The sequence below is a fragment of the Bombina bombina genome, chromosome 3 (assembly GCF_027579735.1).
Source record: "Bombina bombina isolate aBomBom1 chromosome 3, aBomBom1.pri, whole genome shotgun sequence".
Classification (NCBI taxonomy): Eukaryota; Metazoa; Chordata; class Amphibia; order Anura; family Bombinatoridae; genus Bombina; species Bombina bombina.
In genome coordinates, this window is record NC_069501.1 from 645,143,980 (window position 1) to 645,164,084 (window position 20,105).

The 20,105-nt window shown below is 40.1% G+C and overlaps 1 protein-coding gene across 2 annotated transcripts in view; it reads left to right on the plus strand.

Annotated features, from left to right (window-relative positions):
• NLE1 (notchless homolog 1) overlaps window positions 1–18,706 on the plus strand; it is a 48,484-nt gene extending 29,778 nt beyond the window's left edge. The window contains exons 11-13 of one of the 2 annotated variants that reach the window (XM_053707355.1): window positions 8,782–8,941; window positions 16,562–16,632; window positions 17,974–18,706. In XM_053707355.1, the coding sequence (XP_053563330.1) occupies window positions 8,782–8,941; window positions 16,562–16,632; window positions 17,974–17,986 (244 nt within the window). In that variant the 3' untranslated portion in view covers window positions 17,987–18,706. The remainder of the gene's footprint in view (window positions 1–8,781; window positions 8,942–16,561; window positions 16,633–17,973) is intronic. The other variant, XM_053707356.1, reaches the window with a different exon arrangement.
• The last annotated feature ends 1,399 nt before the right edge of the window (window positions 18,707–20,105 follow it).

Here is a 20,105-nt window from a genome sequence, read left to right on the forward strand (position 1 = left end):
AAACATTCACTAAAGGACATTTTTGAGATTCTTATTATAATTTTATTATAATTTTAATGTGAATTTTTCTGCATTAATATCACCTTTGCTGTGATGTCTCAAAGATCACATGAAGTATATACATTCTCTTATGCCATCTGTTTTACCAGAAAAGGGGCAATTATGGAGTCAGAATAATTAATCTTTCTTGCAGTTGCAGCTGAAAAGTGCATTGTTACTGAGTTGCTACTCACCCTTTCAGTAAAGGGTTAAATAAATGTACAGGACATGCACTCCTAATATCACAATATGACAAGCCATATCTAACTAATTGTGTGTGTTTTGGCTCACATCTTCTAATGATGTTGAAAAATATAAAGTATTGCCGATCTGAGATATTGAACATACAAGCTTTAGAATATAACTTACATTTTAGTTTTTTTAAATAATAGTAATATTTTAAAAAGGAGTAAATAACCAAAAAATACAGTTATAGGGACAGTCTACAAACTTAACTCTTACCTTATTATAGAAAAGCTGTTGGAGGCTATTTGCAACTTAATCTATGCCAGCAGTCATGGTAAAAAAGTTATTTTAAAATTAATTTTGTTTCTGACCACTATGAAATGGCTGCCACGCTTCGCCCACTGATGACATCACGATCAGTGCTGCATATGGCATCCAGTCACAAAAGCTTCACTAGTTGGATTCAATACACTGTCAATGTTATTCAGCAGAGTGCCTAGATGTAGCACAGATTGTGATGTCGTCATTAGGCAGAGCTTGGCAGCCAGAAACCGTATTCATTTTAAAATAACATTTTTTACCATTCCTGTTGCATGATATAGATAGGGTGCAGAAGGCTATTTGCAGCTTAATCTAAGGTAAGACTTTAAAATGATTAAGGTGTAGACTGTCCCTTTAAAGCACACATATTAAAGGGACAGTATACACCAGAATTTGTATTGTTTTAACCCCTTAATGACCGGACCATTTTTCAATTTTCTTACCCTTAATGACAATGGCTATTTTTACATTTCTGCAGTGTTTGTGTTTAGCTGTAATTTTCCTCTTACTCATTTACTGTACCTACACATATTATATACCGTTTTTCTCGCTATTAAATGGACTTTCTAAAGATACCATTATTTTCATCATATCTTATAATTTACTATAAAAAAATATAAAATATGAGGAAAAGATTGAAAAAAATACACTTTTTCTAACTTTGACCCCTAAAATCTGTTACACATCTACAACCACCAAAAAACACCCATTCTAAATAGTTTCTAAATTTTGTCCCGAGTTTAGAAATACCCAATGTTTACATGTTTTTTGCTTTTTTTGCAAGTTATAGGGCAATAAGTACAAGTAGCACTTTGCTATTTCCAAACCACCTTTTTTCAAAATTAGCGCTAGTTACATTGGGACACTGATATCTGTCAGGAATCCCTGAATATCCCTTGACATGTATATATTTCTTTTTAGAAGACATCCCAAAGTATTGATATAGGCCCATTTTGGTTTATTTCATGCCACCATTTCACCGCCAAATGCAATCAAATAAAAAAAATTGTTGACTTTTTCACAAATTTTTTCACAAACTTTAGGTTTCTCGCTGAATTTATTTACAAACATCTTGTGCAATTATGGTATAAATGGTGTTAAATACTTCTCTGGGATCCCCTTTGTTCAGAAATAGCAGACATATATGGCTTTGGCGTTGCTTTTTTGTAATTAGAAGGCTGCTAATTGCCACTGCACACCACGCGTGTATTATGCCCAGCAGTTAAGGGGTTAATTAGGGAGCTTTTAGGTTTAATTTTAGCTTTATTGTAGTGTAGTAGACAACCCAAATTATTGATCTAGGCCCATTTTAGTATATTTCATGCCACCATTTCCCCGCCAAATACGATCAAATAAAAAAAAAACTGTTACATTTTTCACAATTTTAGGATTCTCACTGAAATTATTTACAAACAGCTTGTGCAATTATGGCACAAATGGTTGCAAATGCTTCTCTAGGATTCCCTTTGTTCAGAAATAGCAGACATATATGGCTTTGGCGTTGCTTTTTGGTAATAATAAGGCCGTTAAATGCTGCTGCGCACCACACTTGTAATATGCCCAGCAGTTAAGGGGTTAATTAGGTAGCTTGTAGGGTTAATTTTTAGCTTTAGTGTAGAGATCAGCCTCCCATCTGACACATCCCACCCCCTGATCCCCCCTGACCCCCCTCAAACAGCTCTCTTCCCCCACCCCACAATTGTCCCCTCCATCTTAAGTACTGGCAGAAAGTCTGCCAGTACTGAAATAAAAAGCATTTTTTTATTTTCTTCATACAGTCTGCAGTGATGGATCCCCCTTACCTTACAACCTCCCTGATCCCCCCCCATACATCTCTCTAACCCTCCCCCCTACCTATTTGCCGCCATCTTGGGTACTGGCAGCTGTCTGGCCCCCTCAATAATCTACATCCCTCCCAGATCCCTTACTTGACAACGGAGATCCCTTCCTTCAACCCGCCCCCCGCCGCAACCGCCGACAGTACAACATTTGAGCCGATTGGGCTAGAACTTAGAAGAAAAAAAAAGCCAACACAATTGAGAGGAGTTGCTCCCACCCACCAACGAATGTATTAGCCGCAATAGCCGATGCAGAGAGGGCCACAGAGTGGCCCTCTCTGCATCGGTGGGTAAAATATGGGATTGCAGTAATGGCTCAATGTTGAGGCATCACTACAATCCCTTCTAAGCAGCTGGAAGCGATCATGATCGCTTCCAGCACTTCAAACAACAGAGGACGTCAATTGTCATTAAGGGGAGCTTTTCCTCTGTCATTAAGGGGTTAAAAGAAAGATAATCCCTTTATTACTCATCCCCTAGTTTTGCATAACCAACAACAGTTTTGCATAACCCCCCCCGTCATACTCTTTGCCTGCTTAACTGCTAGGAAGGGTAAAGTGAGTGTGGTGACAAAAAATGTTAGTTTTTATTTTCTCAAGCAAAAGTTTATTTTAAATGGTACCGGTGTGTACTATTTACTCTCTGGCAGAAAAGAGATAAAGATTTCTCCAAGGAGGATGATGATTTTAGCACTTTGTAACTAAAATCCACTGCTGTTCTCACAAGGGCTGAAGAGTACAGGAAAACTTCAGTTGGGGGAACGGTTTGCAGGCTAAACTGCTTTGAGGTATGTTCAGTCTATTTTTTTTCTAGACAGACTGTGTTAATTCTAGAAAAGGCTGGCAATATCCCCATGAGGGAAGGGTAAGCTGTATTCAGAGACTTAGTAGGAATCCCAGCTTGCACAAAGGGCTCATTAGTTACTGGTGACACTGATAAGGAAAACGTTTTTATTGTTGTTAGCAAATATAACGTTTTTTGAGGAACTTTAAGGGGTCTTTGTGGCTTGTTTAAGGGTTATTAACCCACATGGCTAGTTTAAGAAACACTCTGTTGTGTTTCTTTTAGGCCCCATGACATCGAGTGAGGTGGGAGGGGCCTATTTTCGCGCCTCAGTTGCGCAGTTTCTTTTCCTTAGAGACATCCAGCTGCTTCTCCAAAGGTTCCTACTGTGTTTGAGGGCTGTAAAGAAGTTTTTTTCCCCACAAATCGTTCATAAAGGGCAGGTAGGCGCCACAGCAGAGCTGTGGCAAGGTGCTGAACGTTTTTTTACCGGTTTTTACAGTAAGGGGTTAATTGTTTATTTGCATAGCTGTGCAAAGTTACTAAGGCTTTATGATGCTACTGTAAAAATTTTGTTGAGTTTACTGCTTTTTTACACTGTTTTGCAGAGTTTGTGCAGCTTTTTTTCTCTTAAAGGCACAGTACCATTTATTTTCTAAGTGTTATTTGCTTTGATTAAAGTGTTTTTCAAGCTTGCTTGTTACATTACAAGCCTGTTTAACATGTCTGACACCAAGGAAAATCCTTGTTCAATGTGTTTAGAAGCCATTGTGGAACCCCCTCTTAGAATGTGTCCCACTTGCACTGATATGTCTGTAAATTATAAAGAGCATATTTTAGCACTTAAAAATATAGCAATAGATGATTCTCAGACATAAGGAAATGAGTGTTTGACATCTAGCTCTCCCCAAGTGTCACAACCAGTAACGCCTGCACCAGTAACACCAAGTACCTCTAGTGCGTCAAATTCATTTACTTTACAAGACATGGCCACAGTTATGAATAAAACCATCAGAGGTTTTCTCTAAACTGCCTGTTTTACAAGGAAAGCGTGACAGCTCTGGGTTAAGAACAAGTGCTGAGCATTTAGTAGCCGTATCTGATATACCCTCACAATGTTCTGAAGTAGGGGTAAGGGATTTGTTATCTGAGGGAGGAAAGATGCTCCCTCAGACAGATTCTGATATGACGGCCTTTAAATTTAAGCTTGAACACCTCCGATTATTGCTCAGGGAGGTATTAGCGACTCTAGATGATTGTGACCCCATAGTGGTTCCAGAGAAATTGTGTAAAATGGACAAATACTTAGAGGTTCCTGTTTACACTGTTTTTCCAGTCCCTAAGAGGATTGTGAATATTGTTACTAAGGAGTGGGATAAACCAGGTATTCCGTTCGCTCCCCCTCCGGTTTTTAAGAAAATGTTTTCCATATCTGACACCATGCGGGACTCGTGGCAGACGGTTCCTAAGGTGGAGGGAGCTATTTCTACTCCATCTAAGCATACAACTATACCTATCGAAGACAGTTGTGCTTTCAAAGATCCTATGGATAAAAAATTAGAGGGTCTCCTGAAGAAAATTTTTGTTCATCAAGGTTTTCTTCTCCAACCTATTGCGTGCATTGTTCCTGTAACTACTGCAGCTGCTTTCTGGTTTGAGGCTCTAGAAGAGGCTCTTCAGATGGAGACTCCATTAGAGGATATTATGGATAGAATTAAGGCCCTTAAGTTGGCTAATTCTTTCATTACAGATGCCGCTTTCCAACTGGCTAAGTTAGCGGCAAAGAATTCAGGTTTTGCCATTTTAGCACGCAGGGCGTTATGGCTTAAGTTCTGGTCTGCTGATGTGTCATCAAAATCTAAACTTTTGAACATCCCTTTCAAAGGAAAGACCCTATTCGGGCCTGAACTGAAAGAGATTATTTCAGACATCACTGGAGGGAAAGGCCATGCTCTTCCCTCAGGATAAAACAAATAAATTGAGGACCAAACAAAATACTTTTCGTTCCTTTCGGAACTTCAAGGGTGGTCCCGGGTGGACAAAGAGAGAGGCGTTCTTACGCTGTGTAGAAGACCTACATACCATGGGAATGATCCGCCCAGTTCCAAAAGCGGAACAAGGGCTAGGGTTTTACTCAAACCTGTTTGTGGTTCCCAAAAAAGAGGGAACTTTCAGACCAATATTGGATCTCAAAATTCTAAACAAATTCCTCAGAGTACCATCATTCAAGATGGAGACTATTCGGACTATTCTGCCATTGATCCAGGAGGGTCAATATATGACTACCGTGGACTTAAAGGATGCGTATCTACACATCCCTATTCACAGAGATCATCATCAATTCCTCAGATTCACCTTTCTGGACAGAATTTTCACAAAGATGCTAGGGTCCCTTTTAGCGGTTCTAAGACCGCGGGGCATAGCAGTGGCGCCTTATCTAGACGACATCTTAATTCAGGCGTCGACTTTCCAGCTAGCCAAGTCTCACACGGACATTGTGTTGGCTTTTCTGAGATCTCATGGGTGGAAGGTGAACATAAAAAAGAGTTCTCTCTTCCCTCTCACAAAAGTTCCCTTCCTAGGGACTCTGATAGACTCGGTAGAAATTAAAATATTTCTGACGGAGGTCAGAAAGTCAAAACTCTTAACCACTTGCCGAGCTCTTCATTCCATTCCACGGCCATCAGTGGCTCAGTGTATAGAGGTAATCGGACTCATGGTAGCAGCAATGGACATAGTCCCTTTTGCCCGCCTACACCTCAGACCACTGCAACTATGCATGCTCAAGCAGTGGAATGGGGATTATGCAGATTTATCTCCTCAACTGCATCTGGACCAGAAGACCAGAGACTCTCTTCTCTGGTGGTTGTCTCAGGACCACCTGTCTCAGGGAATGTGTTTCCGCAGGCCAGAGTGGCTCATAGTAACGACAGATGCCAGCCTGCTAGGCTGGGGTGCAGTCTGGAACTCCCTGAAAGCACAGGGCTTATGGTCTCAGGAGGAAACTCCCCTCCCGATAAACATTCTAGAACTGAGAGCGATATTCAATGCGCTTCAGGCGTGGCCTCAGTTAGCTGTGGCCAAATTCATCAGATTTCAGTCGGACAACATCTGTGGCTTATATCAATCATCAAGGAGGAACACAGAGTTCTCTAGCGATGATGGAGGTAACTAAAACAGTCCAATGGGCGGAGGATCACTCTTGCTATCTCTCAGCAATCCATATCCCAGGGGTAGAGAACTGGGAGGCGGATTTCCTAAGTCGTCAGACTTTTCATCCGGGGGAGTGGGAGCTCCATCCGGAGGTATTTGCTCAGCTATGGGGCACACCAGAATTGGATCTGATGGCGTCCCGGCAGAACGCCAAACTTCCTTGTTACGGGTCCAGGTCCCGGGATCCACAGGCGGTACTGATAGATGCTCTAGCAGTGCCCTGGTCCTTCAATCTGGCCTATGTATTTCCACCGTTTCCTCTCCTCCCACGTCTGGTTGCCAGAATCAAGCAGGAGAGAGCTTCAGTGATTCTGATAGCACCTGCGTGGCCACACAAGACTTGGTATGCAGACCTAGTGGACATGTCATCGGTTCCACCGTGGATTCTGCCAATGAGGCAGGACCTTCTAATCCAAGGTCTTTTCAACCATCCAAATCTAATTTCTCTGCGCCTGATTGCTTGGAGATTGAACGCCTGATTTCATCAAAGCAGGTCATTGATACCCTGATTCAGGGTTAGAAAGCCAGTCACCAGGAAAATCTATCATAAGATTTGGCGCAAATATTTTAATTGGTGTGAATCCAAGGGTTACTCATGGAGTAACTTTCTCCTTCTTGGAGAATATTGTCTTTTCTCCAAGAAGGATTGGAGAAGGGATTATCAGCTAGTTCCTTTAAAAGGACAGATTTCTGCATTGTCTATTCTTTTACACAAGCGTCTGGCAGATGTTCCAGACGTTCAAGCGTTTAGTCAGGCTTTAGTCAGAATCAAGCCTGTATTCAAACCTGTTACTCCACCATGGAGTTTAAACTTGGTTCTTAAAGTTCTTCGAGGGGTTCCGTTTGAACCTATGCATTCCATAGATATTAAGCTTCTATCTTGGAAAGTTTTGTTTTTAGTAGCTATCTCTTCGGCTCGAAGAGTTTCTGAGTTATCTGCTTTACAGTGTGATTAACCTTACTTTGTTTTCCATGTAGATAAGGTGGTTTTGCGTACCAAACCTGGGTTTCTTCCTAAGGTTGTTTCTAATAGGAATATCAATCAGGAGATTGTTGTTCCTTCACTGTGTCCTAATCCTTCATTAAAGAAGGAACGTCTGTTGCACAATCTTGATGTGGTTCATGCTTTAAAGTTCTACTTGCAAGCAACCAAAGATTTCCGTCAAACATCTTCATTGTTTGTTGTCTATTCTGGTAAGCGGAGAGGTCAAAAGGCTACGGCTACCTCTTTCTTTTTGGCTGAAAAGCATCATCCGTTTGGCTTATGAGACTGCTGGACAGCAGCCTCCTGAAAGAATTACTGCTCATTCTACTAGAGCAGTGGCTTCCACATGGGCTTTTAAAAATGAGTCTTCTGTTGAACAGATTTGTAAGGCGGCGACTTGGTCTTCGCTTCATACTTTTTCCAAATTCGATACTTTTGCTTCTTCGGAGGCTATTTTTGGGAGAAAGGTTCCGTTTAAGGTACCTGTCTTGTCCCTCCCTTCATCCGTGTCCTAAAGCTTTGGTATTGGAACCCCACAAGTATGGATGAATCCGTGGACTCGATACATCTTACAAGAGAAAACAGAATTTATGCTTACCTGATAAATTTCTTTCTCTTGTGATGTATTGAGTCCACGGCCCGCCCTGTCTGTTTTAGACAGGTATTATATTTTTATTTTAAAAACTACAGTCACCTCTGCACCCTATAGTTTCTCCTTTTTCTTCCTAGCCTTCGGTCGAATGACAGGGGGGCGGAGCTAAGGGAGGAGCTATATAGCTCTGCTGTGGGTGCTCTCTTTGCAACTTCCTGTTAGGAAGGAGAATTTCCCACAAGTATGGATGAATCTGTGGACTCGATACATCACAAGATAAAGAAATTTATCAGGTAAGCATAAATTCTGTTTTTACCTCTGTGATGAACTTGTATCTAAGCCTCTGCAAACTACCCCCTAATTTCAGTTCTTTTGACAGACTTGCTTTTTAGCCAATCAGTGCTGGCTCCTAGGTAACTTCACATGCATAAGCTCAATTTGATCTATATGACACACATGAATTAATGCCCTCTAGTGGTGAAAAACTGTCAAAATGCATTTAGATAAGAGGCGGCATTCAAGGTCTTTAGAAATATGAGCCTACCTAGGTTTAGCTTTCAAGTAAGAATACCAAGTGAGCAAAGCAAAATTGGTGATAAAAGTAAATTGGAAAGTTGTTTAAAATTACATGTCCTATCTGGATCATGAAAGTTTATTTTGGACTAGACTGTCCCTTTAAGAGCACTATATCTTGATATTAGCTAAACTTGCTATATAGAAAACAATTAAACCTTTCTGACTTAGCCTAAATATCTCCCTGGCGCAATGAGAACTAACTTTTGGAGACATTGTAAGATATTTTTTTTTTCTTCTTTGATTATTAGATACTTGGCATCTTTGCGTGGTCACGTCTCTGCAGTATATCAGATTGCATGGTCAGCTGACAGCAGGCTTTTAGTAAGTGGGAGCAGTGACAGCACTCTCAAGGTTTGGGATACAAAGACCAAGAAGATTTCTGTTGATCTCCCTGGACATGCAGATGAGGTGTGGAATGTTTTGAACTGTAGTTTGGACTTTTCTTTGGAAACTTAAATCGATAAGCTTTCTCTTTAGCTTTATAATTATGTATTAAGACATTTTGTGGTTTAGTGTTTAACGGTACAGTAAACACCTTTAGTCAAGTGTGGTAGAACAACTTTGCAATATACTTATTTATTTTGCCCCAATTTAGCTCTGCAAATTCTATTTTTTTTCTAATTCTCAGAAAAGGATGTAGACTTCTCACTATGTAGACTTCTCAAGGCTAACCCTGCTACATGTCTTTCCTAATTGTCTTCTTACAGAATTCATCTGCAAAATATTGCTCCTTCTACTAACTATGACTTTGTCTAGTCTTGTTTTCTGCAGACTCATGTCCATATTGGCTCCTCCAAACAAATGTAGTAAACAAGATGTTTGTTTTTATAAAATGTTAATACTAACCCTCATATTATATTGAACTGATTTGCTACATTTTGCAGAGCTATTCAGAGAATCTTCTAAACCCTTCTTACCTTGATGTGATATTTTATATGCTGCATAACTTGTGTTTTTGTATTTTATCCACTTTAATTTAAAAAAATAAAAAGCATCCTCCTTTTTATGATCAAGAATGAACATGTTATATGAATATATATATATATATATATGTGTGAAAATATATATATATATATATATATATATATATATATAAACAGTGATCTCTGATGAAGCGCATGTGAGCATGCAGGAAACGCGTCAGATCTAATACTTGCACACTGTGACTGTGTCTCTCACTTACCTGTTCTAATAAACCAACATTGGCAATAGTCTTGGAGTTCCTCGTTTCCTTCATATATATATATATATATATATATATATATATATATATATATTATATTAAAGGAATATGAATTCCAACCATTTTCTGATTCAGACAGAGCCTACAATTTAAAAAAAAATGTTTTTAATTTACTTCTATTATCAAATTTGCTTAGTTGCCATGATATTATGTGCTCCAGACACGTGCACGCTCCTGAGCTTACCTCCCTGCTTTTTAACAAAATATAATAAGAGAATGAAGAAAATGTGATAATAGAAATAGATTAGAAAGTTGTTTAAAATTGTATTTTTTTTTTTTAATTTATTTTATTATTATTTTTTTTCATATCCCATTTAAAGCTAAGGCTTATTACCAGGTATTTGTTTTTTGTTTATTAATTTATTTTTTTAATGGTGTGATGAAAAAGATCTTCACTGAGCTTTTATATTTTGCACAAGTATATGGTACTGGCCATTAGATCACTGAACAGTCAGCTTGATAGCATTGAGCTTAGATGGTATTCTTTTAATTTCTTACCATCTGCATCAGCTGTGGCATGCCTCATCTTACTCCTCTTCTGCTCACAAGCAGTGCATTTTAACTTGCATGGGGACATTATGGGTTTGTGTTTTCCATAAAACAGACAATATTTTCCCTACAGCTTCCTTATTGAGGAGTCTAAAACATTAAAAGGTATTTTGGGCAATAATGTAGTATTGTCAGGATTCTGACCTCCATGGAATGTTCTCTAGCCTTTCTGGGGACAGTGGAGATTACAAATTTCAGAATGGCATAAAAAGCTAGCAGTTTATAAATAATGAAAGTGCATTGCAAAGTCTTCATATTTATACATCATATGTGGAAATACATTTTATGTTTACATTTGTAAATTGTATTTTCTGCTTGACAGTCATATACAGGTGCTACTAGACCATATATATTAATCACGTATTGTTTTCTCCAACATAGGTGTGTCCGGTCCACGGCGTCATCCTTACTTGTGGGATATTCTCTTCCCCAACAGGAAATGGCAAAGAGCCCAGCAAAGCTGGTCACATGATCCCTCCTAGGCTCCGCCTACCCCAGTCATTCTCTTTGCCGTTGTACAGGCAACATCTCCACGGAGATGGCTTAGAGTTTTTTAGTGTTTAACTGTAGTTTTTATTATTCAATCAAGAGTTTGTTATTTTAAAATAGTGCTGGTATGTACTATTTACTCAGAAACAGAAAAGAGATGAAGATTTCTGTTTGTATGAGGAAAATGATTTTAGCAACCGTTACTAAAATCCATGGCTGTTCCACACAGGACTGTTGAGAGGAATTAACTTCAGTTGGGGGAACAGTGAGCAGTCTCTTGCTGCTTGAGGTATGACACATTCTAACAAGACGATGTAATGCTGGAAGCTGTCATTTTCCCTATGGGATCCGGTAAGCCATGTTTATTAAGATAGTAAATAAGGGCTTCACAAGGGCTTATTAAGACTGTAGACTTTTTCTGGGCTAAATCGATTCATTATTAACACATATTTAGCCTTGAGGAATCATTTAATCTGGGTATTTTGATAAGATTATATCGGCAGGCACTTTTTTAGACACCTTATTCTTTAGGGGCTTTCCCAAATCATAGGCAGAGCCTCATTTTCGCGCCGGTGTTGCGCACTTGTTTTTGAGAGGCATGACATGCAGTCGCATGTGTGAGGAGCTCTGATACATAGAAAAGACTTTCTGAAGGCGTCATTTGGTATCGTATTCCCCTTTGGGCTTGGTTGGGTCTCAGCAAAGCAGATACCAGGGACTGTAAAGGGGTTAAAGTTAAAAACGGCTCCGGTTCCGTTATTTTAAGGGTTAAAGCTTCCAAATTTGGTGTGCAATACTTTTAAGGCTTTAAGACGCTGTGGTGAAATTTTGGTGAATTTTGAACAATTCCTTCATATTTTTTCGCAATTGCAGTAATAAAGTGTGTTCAGTTTAAAATTTAAAGTGACAGTAACGGTTTAATTTTAAAACGTTTTTTGTACTTTATCAAGTTTATGCCTGTTTAACATGTCTGAACTACCAGATAGACTGTGTTCTGAATGTGGGGAAGCCAGAGTTCCTTCTCATTTAAATAAATGTGATTTATGTGACAATGACAATGATGCCCAAGATGATTCCTCAAGTGAGGGGAGTAAGCATGGTACTGCATCATTCCCTCCTTCGTCTACACGAGTCTTGCCCACTCAGGAGGCCCCTAGTACATCTAGCGCGCCAATACTCCTTACTATGCAACAATTAACGGCTGTAATGGATAATTCTGTCAAAAACATTTTAGCCAAAATGCACACTTATCAGCGTAAGCGCGACTGCTCTGTTTTAGATACTGAAGAGCATGACGACGCTGATAATAATGGTTCTGAAGGGCCCCTAAACCAGTCTGATGGGGCCAGGGAGGTTTTGTCTGAGGGAGAAATTACAGATTCAGGGAACATTTCTCAACAAGCTGAACCTGATGTGATTACGTTTAAATTTAAGTTGGAACATCTCCGCGCTCTGCTTAAGGAGGTATTATCCACTCTGGATGATTGTGACAATTTGGTCATCCCAGAGAAGCTATGTAAAATGGACAAGTTCCTAGAGGTCCCGGGGCTCCCAGAAGCTTTTCCTATACCCAAGCGGGTGGCGGACATTGTAAATAAAGAATGGGAAAGGCCCGGTATTCCTTTCGTCCCTCCCCCCATATTTAAAAAATTGTTTCCTATGGTCGACCCCAGAAAGGACTTATGGCAGACAGTCCCCAAGGTCGAGGGAGCGGTTTCCACTTTAAACAAACGCACCACTATACCCATAGAAGATAGTTGTGCTTTCAAAGATCCTATGGATAAAAAATTAGAAGGTTTACTTAAAAAGATGTTTGTTCAACAGGGTTACCTTCTACAACCAATTTCATGCATTGTCCCTGTCGCTACAGCCGCATGTTTCTGGTTCGATGAGCTGGTAAAGGCGGTCGATAGTGATTCTCCTCCTTATGAGGAGATTATGGACAGAATCAATGCTCTCAAATTGGCTAATTCTTTCACCCTAGACGCCACTTTGCAATTGGCTAGGTTAGCGGCTAAGAATTCTGGGTTTGCTATTGTGGCGCGCAGAGCGCTTTGGTTGAAATCTTGGTCAGCTGATGCGTCTTCCAAGAACAAGCTACTTAACATTCCTTTCAAGGGGAAAACGCTGTTTGGCCCTGACTTGAAAGAGATTATCTCTGATATCACTGGGGGTAAGGGCCATGCCCTTCCTCAGGATCGGCCTTTCAAGGCCAAAAATAAACCTAATTTTCGTCCCTTTCGTAGAAACGGACCAGCCCAAAGTGCTACGTCCTCTAAGCAAGAGGGTAATACTTCTCAAGCCAAGCAAGCTTGGAGACCAATGCAAGGCTGGAACAAGGGAAAGCAGGCCAAGAAACCTGCCACTGCTACCAAGACAGCATGAAATGTTGGCCCCCGATCCGGGACCGGATCTGGTGGGGGGCAGACTCTCTCTCTTCGCTCAGGCTTGGGCAAGAGATGTTCTGGATCCTTGGACACTAGAAATAGTCTCCCAAGGTTATCTTCTGGAATTCAAGGGGCTTCCCCCAAGGGGGAGGTTCCACAGGTCTCAGTTGTCTTCAGACCACATAAAAAGACAGGCATTCTTACATTGTGTAGAAGACCTGTTAACAATGGGAGTGATTCATCCTGTTCCATTAGGAGAACAAGGGATGGGGTTCTACTCCAATCTGTTCATAGTTCCCAAAAAAGAGGGAACGTTCAGACCAATCTTAGATCTCAAGATCTTAAACAAGTTTCTCAAGGTTCCATCGTTCAAGATGGAAACCATTCGAACAATTCTTCCTTCCATCCAGGAAGGTCAATTCATGACCACGGTGGATTTAAAGGATGCGTATCTACATATTCCTATCCACAAGGAACATCATCGGTTCCTAAGGTTCGCATTCCTGGACAAGCATTACCAGTTCGTGGCGCTTCCTTTCGGATTAGCCACTGCTCCAAGGATTTTCACAAAGGTACTAGGGTCCCTTCTAGCTGTGCTAAGACCAAGGGGCATTGCTGTAGTACCTTACTTGGACGACATTCTGATTCAAGCGTCGTCCCTTCCTCAAGCAAAGGCTCACACGGACATCGTCCTGGCCTTTCTCAGATCTCACGGATGGAAAGTGAACGTGGAAAAGAGTTCTCTATCTCCGTCGACAAGGGTTCCCTTCTTGGGAACAATAATAAACTCCTTAGAAATGAGGATTTTTCTGACAGAGGCCAGAAAAACAAGACTTCTAGACTCTTGTCGGATACTTCATTCCGTTCCTCTTCCTTCCATAGCGCAGTGCATGGAAGTGATAGGTTTGATGGTAGCGGCAATGGACATAGTTCCTTTTGCGCGCATTCATCTAAGACCATTACAACTGTGCATGCTCAGTCAGTGGAATGGGGACTATACAGACTTGTCTCCGAGGATACAAGTAAATCAGAGGACCAGAGGCTCACTCCGTTGGTGGCTGTCCCTGGACAACCTGTCACAAGGGATGACCTTCCGCAGACCAGAGTGGGTCATTGTCACGACCGACGCCAGTCTGATGGGCTGGGGCGCGGTCTGGGGATCCCTGAAAGCTCAGGGTCTTTGGTCTCGGGAAGAATCTCTTCTACCGATAAATATTCTGGAACTGAGAGCGATATTCAATGCTCTCAAGGCTTGGCCTCAGCTAGCGAGGGCCAAGTTCATACGGTTTCAATCAGACAACATGACAACTGTTGCGTACATCAACCATCAGGGGGGAACAAGGAGTTCCCTGGCGATGGAAGAAGTGACCAAAATCATTCAATGGGCGGAGTCTCACTCCTGCCACCTGTCTGCAATCCACATCCCAGGAGTGGAAAATTGGGAAGCGGATTTTCTGAGTCGTCAGACATTGCATCCGGGGGAGTGGGAACTCCATCCGGAAATCTTTGTCCAAATCACTCAACTGTGGGGCATTCCAGACATGGATCTGATGGCCTCTCGTCAGAACTTCAAAGTTCCTTGCTTCGGGTCCAGATCCAGGGATCCCAAGGCGGCTCTAGTAGATGCACTAGTAGCACCTTGGACCTTCAAACTAGCTTATGTATTCCCGCCGTTTCCTCTCATCCCCAGGCTGGTAGCCAGGATCAATCAGGAGAGGGCGTCGGTGATCTTGATAGCTCCTGCGTGGCCACGCAGGATTTGGTATGCAGATCTGGTGAATATGTCATCGGCTCCACCATGGAAGCTACCTTTGAGACGAGACCTTCTTGTTCAAGGTCCGTTCGAACATCCGAATCTGGTCTCACTCCAGCTGACTGCTTGGAGATTGAACGCTTGATCTTATCGAAGCGAGGGTTCTCAGATTCTGTTATCGATACTCTTGTTCAGGCCAGAAAGCCTGTAACTAGAAAGATTTACCACAACATTTGGAAAAAATATATCTGTTGGTGTGAATCTAAAGGATTCCCTTGGGACAAGGTTAAGATTCCTAAGATTCTATCCTTCCTTCAAGAAGGATTGGAAAAAGGATTATCTGCAAGTTCCCTGAAGGGACAGATTTCTGCCTTGTCTGTGTTACTTCACAAAAAGCTGGCAGCTGTGCCAGATGTTCAAGCCTTTGTTCAGGCTCTGGTTAGAATCAAGCCTGTTTACAAACCTTTGACTCCTCCTTGGAGTCTCAACTTAGTTCTTTCAGTTCTTCAGGGGGTTCCGTTTGAACCCTTACATTCCGTTGATATTAAGTTATTATCTTGGAAAGTTTTGTTTTTGGTTGCAATTTCTTCTGCTAGAAGAGTTTCAGAATTATCTGCTCTGCAGTGTTCTCCTCCTTATCTGGTGTTCCATGCAGATAAGGTGGTTTTACGTACTAAACCTGGTTTTCTTCCAAAAGTTGTTTCTAACAAAAACATTAACCAGGAGATTATCGTACCTTCTCTGTGCCCGAAACCAGTTTCAAAGAAGGAACGTTTGTTGCACAATTTGGATGTTGTTCGCGCTCTAAAATTCTATTTAGACGCTACAAAGGATTTTAGACAAACATCTTCCTTGTTTGTTGTTTATTCCGGTAAAAGGAGAGGTCAAAAAGCAACCTCTACCTCTCTCTCTTTTTGGATTACAAGCATCATCAGATTGGCTTACGAGACTGCCGGACGGCAGCCTCCCGAAAGAATCACAGCTCATTCCACTAGGGCTGTGGCTTCCACATGGGCCTTCAAGAACGAGGCTTCTGTTGATCAGATATGTAGGGCAGCGACTTGGTCTTCACTGCACACTTTTACCAAATTTTACAAGTTTGATACTTTTGCTTCTTCTGAGGCTATTTTTGGGAGAAAGGTTTTGCAAGCCGTGGTGCCTTCCATCTAGGTGACCTGATTTGCTCCCTCCCATCATCCGTGTCCTAAAGCTTTGGTATTGGTTCCCACAAGTAAGGATGACGCCGTGGACCGGACACACCTATGTTGGAGAAAACAGAATTTATGTTTAACAGATAAATTACTTTATCCAACGGTGTGTCCGGTCCACGGCCCGCCCTGGTTTTTTAATCAGGTCTGATATTTTATTTTCTTTAACTACAGTCACCACGGTATCATATGGTTTCTCCTATGCAAATATTCCTCCTTAACGTCGGTCGAATGACTGGGGTAGGCGGAGCCTAGGAGGGATCATGTGACCAGCTTTGCTGGGCTCTTTGCCATTTCCTGTTGGGGAAGAGAATATCCCACAAGTAAGGATGACGCCGTGGACCGGACACACCGTTGGAGAAAGTAATTTATCAGGTAAACATAAATTCTGTTTTTTAGGTTTATGCTGTTGACTGGAGCCCCGATGGACAGAGAGTAGCCAGTGGAGGAAAGGATAAGTGTTTAAGGATGTAAGTGTGCCGTCACATACATAAATGCTTTGCATTGAATAATAGCTGAATTAAAGGGATAGAAAGCTCACAATTAAAATGGGCATTTTAATTTTAAATGCAAGCATTTTTGCAATATATTTTCATTACCAAAATTGCTTCTAGTAAGTCATTACTGTTTTTCAGTGGCATACTCACATATTCTGTGAGGGCCTGTGCACCAGTATTTAAACACTGCACCTTCTCAGAGTCATTAGTGGTCTGTATGACACAAATTACGTCTTCAGACACAATACACACCACTGCCAGCTGTCTGAGCTTGAATATTGGTCTATTTGAAGCTGAAATGCACCCGTCCAGATTTCAATCCCTTTAATTCTATTATTTATTTATTGAAATAGTTTGTGCCATTCTCTCAATCACAATATCTTTCTGAAACTCTTTCTGTTGCTTTCTTTCTCCCCCTATTAAACTGCTGGACACAGTTTGAAGAGAATAGTTACTAGTCACTATTCTATTGCTATTTAACCCTTTACAGGTACCTAATGGTAAAGCTTTACATCTTGATGCTGGGCACAGCCATCTTGGAGCTCACATATTCCCGCTTTCTTTGACAGAAGTGGTTCAGCTGTATTGTGTGCTTTGGGCTAGCACTCACAATATGTAATTGGGATGCAATTCACCCACTGACAAAATGTAAAGCTTTTGTTCTGAATCAAGCACGCTAATCTCGAGTGCACAATACAGCTGTTAAAATGTCAGAGTGCAAGAATACCTAAGCTCCAAGATGGCAACACCCAGTATGAAGATGAGGAGTTTGGAGAGCCGCCAGCTGTAAGCATTACAATAAGAGAGTGGTTCTGAAAAAGAGTTACAGGCACAGGAGGAAAAACAATAGCATATTTAATAGTAACCATGTTATTGTAGTTGTGCCCTACCGTTTAATGTCCTTTTTAATCACTAATCTGTTTCTCTCCTTAACCTTTCTTGTTTCTTTCTCTCCATATCTCACTCAGGGCCTGATGATCTAAAGTTCTCTGCTCAGTACTGCTAGGTCCCTCAAGGATTTTAGACATTCACATTGGATGTGAAGGAGAGAGACATACGTTAGCAATATAGCAACTAAATGCTTAACAAAAAAAAGCCCACAAATATATAATTGCTTTCCCTCTATGCTGACAACTTTTTTGATTACCAGGCATCTACTTTGCTTTGTCTATTTTACTTGTGAACCACAAATATATTTATTTATATTTTTTATACAAATGGCTTTATGTAATTTGTGTAGATTTCCTGCACACAAGTAGAATATCTATGCTTGCCTAACCTATTTCACCAATTTACCTTTTGTTTCCATTGTAGATGGAGGAGATGAGTGGACTTTACAAAATACAGTGAATTTCCATTTACCAGACTGCCTATATCTGTGTAGAAAGTGAGCACCGTGTGCCTGGTCCTTAAAAACATGACCCAACTCTTAAATGAAGATCTTTATAAAGTGTGTGTATGTGTATATATAGACAGTAAACATTATAACAAAGTGGCACTCGATAGATTAATTTTTGCTAAAACATATAATACCCCTGTAAATTGAGTGCCACGTTATTAAGATATACTGTCCCTTAATATGAATATATGGAAAGCTTAAATGTAAAACAATATCATCACTATCTAAGATAATTAATGTATACATTCTCTAAACAACACGTTGATAATATTGTGGACAAGAATTTCTACCATACATTAATAAAAAGCTACTCTAATCTGGCAAAGTAACAATATATATTTTTAAATGCCATGTTTTAGATTAAACTATGAGAAATTATTACAGTGTCCCTTTAAGCACTTACAAACATTTTTACAACCGATTTCAATGTCAAGCATAATAATCATCTTGGCTTGCTTCTTATGCCCTATTATGTGGGCTGTAGGCAGGATCTGCCAGAATATGATTTTTAACACGTATAGTATGTAAAATAACACTTTTTGTGTTAACCAATCAATACAAATGTTAAATTACAAGAAAACATACATAAAATAAGTTATAAAACATCAACTTCTGTATATTAAAAACAATAAATCACACAAAAACTCACTGCTGTCTTTTTGTTTTTATTTAAATTACTTTGAAAACAATTTCATTATTTACCCTTGGGAATTAAAGGGACAGTAAAGTAAAAAAAAAATTGAATTGGATAGAGCAATACATTTTAAACAACGTTCCAATTTACTACTGTTGTCAATTTTGCTTAGTTCTCTTGATATCCTTTCTTAACCCCTTAGTGACCAGACAAATGTTCTTACCGTTAAGGACCAGGGCTATTTTTACATTTCTGCAGTGTTTGTGTTTAGCTGTAATTTTCTTCTTACTCATTTACTGTACCCACACATTATATACCGTTTTTCTCGCCATTAAATTAACTTTCTAACGATACCATTGTTTTCATCATATCCTATAATTTACTATATAAAAATATTAAAAAAAAACACTTTTTCTAACTTTGACCCCCAAAATCTGTTACACATCTACAACCACCAAAAAACAACCATACTAAATAGTTTCTAAATTGTGTCCTGAGTTTAGAAATACTTAATGTTTACATGTTTGCTTTTTTTGCAAGTTATAGGGCAATAAGTTTCAAGTAGCGCGTTGATATTTCCAAACCATTTTTTTTTTCCAAAATTAGCGATAGTTATATTGTAACCCTGATATAATTTAGGAATCCCTGAAAAACCCTTCTCATGTATATATTTTTTTATTTAGTACACAACCCAAAGTATTGATCTAGGCCCATTTTGGTATATTTCATGCCACCATTTCACCGCCAAATAGTTACATTTTTCACCAACTTTAGGTTTCTCAATTATATACAAACAGCTTGTGCAATTATGGCACAAATGGTTGTAAATGCTTTTTTGGGATCCCCTTTGTTCATAAATAGCAGACATATATGGCTTTGGCATTGGTTTTTGGTAATTAGAAGGCCGCTAAATGCCGCTGCGCACCACACTTTTATTATGCCCAGCAGTGAAGGGGTTAATTAGGTAACTTGTATGATTAATTTTAGCTTTAGTGTAGAGATCAGTCTCCCACTTGACACATCCCACCCCTTGATCCCTCCCTGACCCCTCTCAAACAGCTCTCTTACCTCACCCACCTCACAATTGTCACTGCCATTTTAAAGGGACACTGAACACAAATTGTTTTCTTTCATGATTCAGATAGAGCATGGAATTTTAAGCAACTTTCTAATTTACTCCTATTATCAATTTTTCTTCGTTCTTTCATTTTTATTTTAAAGGCAAGGATGTAAATCTTAGCAGCCAGCCCATTTTAGGTTCAGTACCATGGATAGCGCTTGCTTATTGGAGGCTTACATTTACCTAAAAAATAAGCAAGCATAACCCAGGTTCTCGACCAAAAATGGGCCGGCTCCTATGCATCACATCCCTGCTTTTTAAATAAAGATAGCAAGAGAACGAAGAAATATTCA